Genomic DNA, 9,926 nt, shown 5'->3' with positions numbered 1-9,926 from the left:
ATTCTTTATAAAGGAACAATGCATGCCAACTTGTTTTCATCTGTCACTGTCAGTTGACATTTAATGAAGCCATGACTTAGAATTCTATATTTAAAACCTCACAGGAATTATAATGGCATTTTAGCATATATTTGAAACAATATTAAGTACACTGAGACATTTGGCAACTTTAGAAAGTATGCAAATATATCATTATTAAAAATAATATTCAAAGTATTTTATTTTATTATATTAATATATACACATATAGGACTATAATGTAAAACAATTACATACATTATTTAAAATCATGTATTTGGCTCATAATAGGCCAAAGTTTATTACAAATTCATTTGAATGGTGGCTAGAGCCACAAAGAATGATTCTAGCTTCTTTTCTGTGTATAAAATATTCTAGAAACCAAAATAAATTAAATACATATTAATCCAGAGTTAAGTGAAGACTATCCAGCAAAAAAGGAATACTAACATGTATCTTGTTTTAAAATTTCAATTGGATAATAAATTATGTTTCAAAAATCTTTACATAAAAGCCTAATAGCACCACTCATAAATCATAAAGTATAGCAATAGATAACATTTATTTAATTTTTACCTAATTACATTTTACTCATAGTAAAAATCTATTGTTTATAGAAAGTAAAGCCAAAAATTTATCCAAACATTGTTACATAAGAGGTTTTAAGAAACTGTAAATAATTCTTAATACTTTCATTTTGATTCTCTGACTTTTCAAGACTATGTTGTATTTCTTTCAAACATACTTCCTGATGTTGTGCTTTCTAAATAAAAAAAAATAAAAATAGTTAATTACATTAATATCAAAGGACAGTCATAATATAAAAATTTATATACACAATAATTGAATACATGGTTTTTAAGTTTTTAAAAGAAAAAATCTTAGAGCTCACTTTTCTTTAAAATCTAGACTATTAGAGCACATACATGGTTGATCTCTCTGTGATAGTTTGTTGTAATACACACTCACTTAGCCCCAAATTATATATATTTAATATGATTAACTTAAATAGATTTTACTTAAAACTGTCACAATTTCTATTACATTTAACATGGCATATTTTAATACTAGTTTTTGTCATTTTCTTTGCTTAAAAGGCTGACTACTTTTGCTATCTTAAAAACTGACAGAATTCTAGTTTTGATAATATGAACATTTTATTTTTAGAATCTTTTAAAAACAAAATGAACTCAATATCATATGTGGTCTTTGAGGCAAACATTTAAAATGTAATGTATTTTTAAAATATTCAGTTGTGTGTAAATTCCCAAATAGATCTGTTTACTGAAACTATTTTACATAGACAAGCTACAAGAATCACCTAGCTTCCAACTAAAATGCAGGAACCATGAGAAGAAAAATCCTTTATATCCTTCCGACCAGGTGTTCAGTGACACCAAATACCTTCTGAAACGGAGCAGTGCCCCCAAGGAAAGTGTAGTGGGTGGTATAAAACAACTCGCTAGGCTGCAGTCTACAAAGGCACAGAATGACTATAATGGATCTTTGAGAAACATTCATTTTACTCAACAACTCGGAGGAAAAAATATTAATACAAACACACATATTATAAGGTAGAATGCAAAATGTACATAGATTTTAGTATAATATATAAGTATATAACATATTCTGAAGACATTTCAGGCTTCTTGATCTAGAGTAGGCCACTGAGGGTCACCCTTGGGTCTGGGTATCCATCCCACCCGCCCTCTCCCTCTGAAGCACTGGGCAGAAAACCTGTAGGGGCCTACTACTGTGGGGCGGGCACTATGGAAGAAGACAGCAGCATACAATTAACTATGAGACAGCCTCTGAGGGTGCTTACAATTCAGATGGAGCTAAGGTATGTATACAAAACAAATATCTGAAACTGCCAACTGAACTGCTCTCGGGAAGGGACAGAAATAAACCCATTTTTCAGCAATGTCTAAATCCAGGGTCAGAATTCTAAATTTTTACTACTGTAAAAATCATCAAGCTTAACAAAACATCAGATCTTAAATTTACTTATTTTAGCAGCTTTAACCAAGTACTGGGAATATTATAACACACATACCTCTCATTTTAATATACTTATTTTTTAGAAGTTTCAATTACACGCAGAATATTGCACATTTTATAATATAACAGAAACTGTGACTAAAAAAAATTGTGAAATAAAGTGAAGGCCTGTGCTAAACTAAAAATGAGAAATGTTTTGTTCTGATTAAATTGCCATGACACTTTCGATGGTAATAAAATTAATAATGATGGCTAAAATATTTAACTTTTGAACCTTTCATGTTGTCAATGGTTTACATGTTTGGGAATGAAAAAATAGTTATCATAGAGTCTGGCTCCTGGAAAAAATAAAAGTACTATTATTTCCTATGTCACTGTTAAGTAGTTAGTTTTCAACTAAGTCAATCACAACTTGTGCTAGCTTTCATAGTATATCACACCAACTATTTAATGAATAGTTAGGAGAAAACATTAGAAGACTAACTAAACACAGCCAATTTGGTATTCTCATTTTATGACTGAGTAGACCCAAGCATCCACCTCACATGCAGATATAATTAAACATCTAAATCATCAACTTGTAACTTCCTAAAATATAATATTCATCATTTAATACTATCAAAATCTAATCATAGTGTTTATCTTAAAAATGAAAAATTCATAATAGAAAGAAAACAAGTAAATGATATCTGTAACTTTCATTAAGCATCTGTCATGTAAAAATAATACGCAGAGAAAGGGCCTGATGAGACTTTGGGGGAAATGTAATAGAAGCTACCAAGGATGCAGGATAATAATTCTTTGGCCAAATGCTGACATTTTTATTTTTATGATTTATATTATTTGTTATTTTTAGTCCTATCAGTAAAATAATAGCCTTGATTCCCTTCACTTTAACTGTTTAACTAAAACTCCATGGTAAGAATGTTAAATGCTAACTTATTTTTAATGAAAATACATTAAGCCATACTAATACTTACACTGTTCATTTTGCAAACAAGTTGATTTTGTTCTTCATTTTTCTTTCTAAGCTCATTTTCCAGATCTACTATTTTGACTTGTAAAGCCCTTTCTCTAGATGACATTTTCTCTATTTCTTCAGAAACCTATAATTTTAATTGAAAGAGTAAAAGAGCTAAATGTGCTTTAAGATACAATTTAAAGCCTTGACATAATTATACTGTATCCTCTTCTGTCCAAATAGATATTATTTGGATATTAGACAACTTAACTAGAAAGGGTTTAAAGGTGTTCTATCTTTAGAAACACATATAGCATAAGCATGCATTCTCCTGTTTGGTATGGAAGTATCTGAAAAAGTAGCCTCAAGTGGAAGAGGTGTATATATTACCACAGATGTGACATAGGCAGGTTTTCCCCAATACTATATTTCCACAACCTGCTGAGATTAACTGCCATGTTTTTACAGTATTTATATTTATCATGGCATCCAAAGTGGTGGTGGGACATAGAAAGTTCACAATCAATGCTGATTACAGACTTGGATGGAGAGAATTGGGGGCAGGGTAGATGATATTCACATCACACACCACATATACACACACACACACACATACACACAAGATTGGTTTTTCATCCATTCACTTCCAAAATGGTCTGAATTTGAGTTTTCGTATTTCTCTGATGGTTTATTTCAGCAGAAAGTCTCGCTTAGTGATGTTATCCAAGGATTCAGATACATGGGAACCTATTTGCAGGAAAGGTGGGTTGGAACCACAAGAATGAAAGTGGAGGCAGAGACTAGTTCAGGAGCAAGGAGCTAGTAGGAAGGACTGTCCTCTAACCTAACTCCCACAGACTAAATTCTAAGTTATTATACAGTTATTTACAAAGATTTCTTGTGCACAAATTCCAAGGGTGATTGTGAGAGAAGAATTCTAACAGGATTTGAAGCTTTGGGAGAAAGAGCCCCCAGGACAAGTATCTGTGTCCTTTACAATGTCCTGCAGTGTGGACTGCAGTGACAGGGCAGTGATGGCACTCCTCATGTGGCAGGTGGAGACAGCTCCATATTTCACTGCAGCAGGAGAGAAAGGAGCGGGCAGACACATCTCCGAGGACTCTGAATACTTCTGAGAAGGAATCTGAGAGCACCCAGCATTTCCAAGGTTCATTTAGTCTGAACCCAGGCTCAAGTCACTTCTCCTCCCACAGGTTGGGACTGAGAAACTTGGATTACATTTCTATCATTGGCAGTACATTTTACTACTCAGCTTTCATTCAATGATATGTCTTTCAAAGTCAACTTAAAGAGCTTTCCCAGAAGTTAAAAAAAATAAAAATATGTCTATGTGACACTTAAGATTTCAAGGGTATCAGAAGTATCTCTCACTCTTGTGGAATTGCCTTTAACAGGCTTGCGAAAGACCACAAGTAGAAGAGTTCAGAGAGACATTTAAAGTCTGGTGTTGGACATGTTAAGTCTGAGTTGCTTAAAAATGTTAAGAGGAGATAAATAGCAGAGCATACGAATTTAGATGTCAAGAAAGAGAGAAGCCTGTGGCAGAGATATACTTCTGAGAGTCATCAGGGTATAGACAATCTCTTTCCAGTGTCATTCAATCCTATGAGGAAGCTCATCATCCCCATTTTATCAATTAAGAAACTAAAGTTTGCAAAGTAGCTTGCCCTGGGTTGGGATACAATGTGTCAGGGCCAGAATTCAAATCCACCTCTTGTGAATTCCAAAGCCCACCTCCTGTCTTTCAAGATTACATTTTCAAATCATTTGATAAATTTACCTCTTCTTTGAGATCTTCCTGAATCATTTCTCCTCATCTCCAGATTGAACTAACCCACCTGGCAGTGTCCCTTGTGTCTTCCCTACATTGTACTTCCCTACTTGCTGGGTGATACTGTCTGTTCACATGTTGTTTCCCTACTGAACTGTGAGTGTCCTGAGAGCTGAGGCCAGTTCTTACTCATCTTTGCATCAGAAGCACTAACAGAATGCTTCTCAACAGACAGTGAGATATTTATTAAATGCTAATCACACAGATTTAACTGGAAATTAATTCTTGTCCATATTTATTTTTACAACATTTGCCAAAGGGGAGTTAAGCTTTATAGCTCACTGAATCTCAATCAAAACCAAAAGGTTCAGTAACTTGCATATCTGCTCTGGTTTCATTAAAAAAAAAGAAGGGTGATTCCTATAAAGTGTTTTCCATTCCTGCCCTTTACCCTGCCACATCACCATTTATTTAGTGAAGAACTCTGGACCAGTAATGTATCTGTTTAGCTCCAAAAGGGAAAAGTAGATAAAAAACAAAAATGTAATTGCTCCCTTCACCCTGTCATCAGGATAAAAACAATAACTGTAGGTTTGGCAAGATGAGATATCGTCTGTTTAAAAAGATGACTCTTTGGTAATCTAATTAAAACGTTTCTAAATAAAGGCCATCTGTACCTTTTGTCTTCCTTCTTCTAAAGCAGCTTCCAGCTGTCTGGCCAGTGCTGTATATTCTGCAGATTTCTCTTTAAACTTAATATTGCTGTGCTTAAGACATTCTTCTTGGTTTGCCAGCTTCTTTTCAAGCTCTTTATTTTCCGCATCCATCTGTTCTAATTTTCTTTTTACAGAAGACATATATTTTTAAATTATAGTGTATAGAAAAAAAATGTAATACCAACTTTAAATCAATTTAATACTTACTGTTTAAGGTTTTCACACTTTAACTGAATAAGATAATTTTCTTCTTCCAGGGAAAGCTTTGTCAGAAGATTATGATTTTCATCAACCTAAAAGAGAAAAAAGTTTTCTTGGTTATTTTCTTTATAAGTGACTTCCAGAGAAATCTACATAGTTTATTGCTAGAACAATTACAAAAGAGAAGATGGTATAAATATTATTACCCCTACAGAGAGAGACACCAAGAAATATTACATTGTTAAGAAACAAATTCTTAAATTCCTGGATATTTTAAAAAAACTATTGCTGCCTCATGGAAAATTATCTACTAAAATTTTTACTAAAAGATGGCAATTAAAACATTCTGAGTAATGTTTTATTGAAAAATAACATGTATTTTGTTAAGTAAATGTGAAGATTTTAAACAGTAACCTCCTATTGTTGGATACTTAGGATTATTCTTACACAGTTTTCTGATTCACCTACAGGCAGTGATTAATAATTGAATATCTGTCAAGTTGTAACTACTGAATAAAAACCATATTTGTGAGAAGCAAAACAAAACAGATAAGCAAATCAACCAAATATACACTTGCCTACACCAAAACAGAATATTCTTCCCACTGCTTTAAAAGCTACATTTAAATAATGCAGTTTTGAAAAAAAATTTTTTTCTCATATTTCAGTTAGTGTGATTTGACATTTTCCTAGAAAAATCTCTTCTCAGGAGATAAACTCAGCAAAGTTTTGTTTGGGTTCTTTTAAAGAGATGATTTTCAATATTAAATCCAGATTAATTTGGAAGATAGGGAATTCTTCCTAAAATTATTTTGCAAATAAAAAGATGTGCCACCACCTTAGGACATGCTTCTTTGAAAAAAAGATTAAAAAATATTTGTTAAGTGTTTACTATGTGTTAGGCATTTAGTTAAGAGATGGCTATATGGAACCCATTGATCTCTCTCTTCTGATGCAGTGAAAAAGTATATGTTTAAAAAAATAATTGAGACTAATCCAAATAAATTTGCACATAATTCTAACAGAAATAAATTCTAATTTTTATAAGGTAAATTACAATAATTTATCTTATCCTGACATCAAAAATATACATGTAAGCATAGCTTTGCTCCTTCTCTCATGCTATTACTGTCCTCAAATGTTTAAATACAGATTTGTATGAATAAACTAAATTAGCAATTTAACTACCATTTCTCATGATAAAATACCAACAAGAATAGCTTACAAAATAATCACAGTATTCACAAGAAACTGACACTTTATCAACTTATTTAGATAAGAGTAAAATAATCAACCCCTGACAGGAGTGCCCTCAGCTGGCGAAATTATTCCAAAGCATTTAACACGTCTAACGAAAATCAAAATGATGGCTGACACCTGGCCCTGAAGCTCCCTAACGGTGTGCGCCTGGTCTGCACACCTCCCCTTGTGGTGCTGCAGGCTCTCCTGACACTCCTGAAGCCTCTGTTCCACCGCCGTCAAGGAATCGCGGACTCGTTCTAACTCCTTCAGATGAGACTCCATCTGGCCTCTCATCTGAGTTGTAGCATTAGGGAAATAAGTGCAAGATCACACATTCAGCATTCATGTTTTTACTATCTTAAATACTAGATATGCCTGTAATATAATAAATACTTTAGGTATAAGAGTTTATAAAAAGAGATTTAACCAAATAAGTAAGAATAAACTTCAAGTTCGACTGTGCTAAATAAGAATGAAAAGTGAAACTTTCTCAGTCATATCTGACTTTTTATGACCCCATGGACTGCCGCCAGGCTCCTCTGTCCATGGACTTCTCCAGGCACATTCTGCCGATTCCTTCCCCAGGGGATCTTCCCGACCCAAGGATCAAACCTGGACCTCCTGCATGACAGGTTAATTCTTTACCATCTGAGCCACCAGGGAAGTCCACCCATTAAATAAGAACATAAGAATATAGAACACAAAAGTATGTTGGACTTTAATTAGTGTACAAAAAGTTTGTTGAGTAAATGAATATGGTGATATTAGCTTGCAGGGTGAATGTTTAAATTACTTAGGAAAGTAAACTTTTGACTCCGTCCTGTCATTTATATGCAAGCACAGACATTACTAAGAAAGCTGGTACAGCAGTCTTCTGCTGTCCAGCCATCAGTCCAAAGTAACTTTAGACTTTTTTCCAAAATTTGATCTAGTAACTCAGATATTTTGAATAGAGCAGCCTTGCTGCACTCAGCGGAGTCGGAATTAGTGAAGTTTGCTTCACTAATTCAAAATACCTAATATCAGTAGTATTCAGGAAACTATAATTTGATCATTAATGTTACTATGTTACTAAGAACAAATCTAATTGTACCTATATTATCTCTGGGCTGCTACAATTCCTCGAGGGAGCATTTTTGTAGAGATGTGACAAGAAGCAACCATAAAAATTGCTTGAACTGATAATTAAGAGAAAATAACAAGACATAGGGCACCAAGAATGTTCATAGGGAAGAAAACAAAAGCTAGACTTTTCCCCAAGACAGGGAATACCAAGAGCTACTATGCAACATCAGGTCTTCTGGATCACAAATGATAAAATTAGAAAAATGCCTGCCTCTGGGTCCCCAAACATCTAAGAGCCCATGAGAAAGACAAACAGTGGACAAGAAAAAGGAAGCATTTCACTTAAAAAAAAAACAGCTTATCTGGTTTAATACCAGTAAGAAAACACTGTGACCTCACAGTATCTGAAAACCCTGCACAGGCCCCAGCCTCTTCAGCCTTTTGAACAGGTTTTCTAAAATAGACTTTTATTTATAGTGTTGCCTATAAAAGAGGAGGCATTTGCATTGGTATGTCTATGAGAAAAGTAATCAAGAGGTATGAAATGATTTCTTCTCTGGTCTGCTAAAAATAGGTGAAAAGTAGGAAGTTGCACATCTGATGGCCTACCTTTCTCTCTTTTAACCAGCAGAATGCCTGCTCTGACTGACTGCTTCTTCACACTGGTGTCTTACTCAGACTTCTCAATTCCAAGATGTGGGGACAACCCAGAGACAGTCACCTTAGTACACTCAGTTGGAACTAACCAGTAACATCCCATGACCTCCCCAGCCGCAAGTCAGGGGTGTCAGCGTCCTACAAGTTTCACTGCTTCCTTACCAAAAGCAATGTGAGAAGACCCAAAAAGGATGCGGTTTCATTTAAAAACTTAAAAATCAGTCACAAAAACATCATAACTTGCCAACACTGACCTTCCCCTCATTCTTTCGCAATAGGGTGAAAAAAAAAGGAAATGATTCTGGGTTCTTTTTTTTTTTTTATGTTACTTTTCTTCCAAAAAAGCATTTAGAAGAGAATATTTACTTTGTTTCTTTACACAAAAGATTTAGTATCAGAATAAAAAAGGTGAGATTAAAAATGAAAGTCAACTTTGCATGAAGCTCAATGATAACCACTTTTGATGCTACTTTAGTCTCCTCTTGTATCAGAAAAATTAAACATTTATGTTATTTTTTAAATATTTAGGAAAAATTTTTAAAATATATTATCACATTTCAGGTGAAGAAATATTACTTCCTTAGACAACAAATTGCCACAGAAATCAAAAACAGATAATTCCTAAGTTTAAACTAAAGAAAATTAAAGAATTTATATAAAATTTATATAAAATAATTCATATAAAATTCATACAGTACAAAACATAAATAAAACATTATTTAAAATGTCAAGCTAACCTTTTTTAATTTTTTATTTTTGTTTTTTGTTATTAGGCTATTTTCTTGAAGCAAATTTTTGCATCTGCTTTTTACCATTTCAGCTGCTTCTTGCACCTTTTGTATCTGAAAATAAAAAATATTATTACAGTAATATGCATTATTTTCTTATTAGAACCATTATATGAAATAAAAAGCTAAAAATGTGAATTTAAATTTTTAAATTTCAATTTTAAACCCATTATCATTATCCTATTAGTACCGTCAGTATGTTTATCTAATGTTATTCCTTCTTTAAATACACGAATCACTCAGTGCTCTACTCTAATCCACAGTCCTTTTGTGATTTACCTGTCTTTTCCCATAATATTTCTAGAATCTTCACCTGAGCTCTGAATATTAGAGAGAAACCTTCATTAGCAGGTCAATGTCACTTTAAAGAATTGGTCTCTGGTCCAAACTAGCTCCCAAAGCAACTACTTCACTCTACAAATCAAAATATGTTAAAAAAAAAAACAAAAAAAAACCCACCTAAACACTTTATGCAAGACCCAGAG

The 9,926-nt window shown here is 33.3% G+C and overlaps 1 protein-coding gene across 6 annotated transcripts in view; it reads right to left on the bottom strand.

The window, feature by feature from the left end:
* Nucleotides 1-202: 202 nt before the first annotated feature.
* The window catches only part of ODF2L (outer dense fiber of sperm tails 2 like), a 36,371-nt gene continuing 26,647 nt past the window's right edge, over nt 203-9,926 (bottom strand). For 4 of the 6 annotated variants that reach the window (XM_061121483.1, XM_061121486.1, XM_061121485.1 and 1 more), the window contains 6 exons: nt 9,391-9,495; nt 7,067-7,225; nt 5,696-5,781; nt 5,450-5,612; nt 3,000-3,125; nt 203-781 (listed from right to left, as the gene is read on the bottom strand). In XM_061121483.1, the coding sequence (XP_060977466.1) occupies nt 653-781; nt 3,000-3,125; nt 5,450-5,612; nt 5,696-5,781; nt 7,067-7,225; nt 9,391-9,495 (768 nt within the window). In that variant the 3' untranslated portion in view covers nt 203-652. The remainder of the gene's footprint in view (nt 782-2,999; nt 3,126-5,449; nt 5,613-5,695; nt 5,782-7,066; nt 7,226-9,390; nt 9,496-9,926) is intronic. The other 2 variants (XM_061121487.1, XM_061121488.1) reach the window with 2 other exon arrangements.

The sequence above is a fragment of the Dama dama genome, chromosome 20 (assembly GCF_033118175.1).
Source record: "Dama dama isolate Ldn47 chromosome 20, ASM3311817v1, whole genome shotgun sequence".
Classification (NCBI taxonomy): domain Eukaryota; kingdom Metazoa; phylum Chordata; class Mammalia; order Artiodactyla; family Cervidae; genus Dama; species Dama dama.
This window is presented reverse-complemented; position numbering and strand designations above follow the sequence as displayed.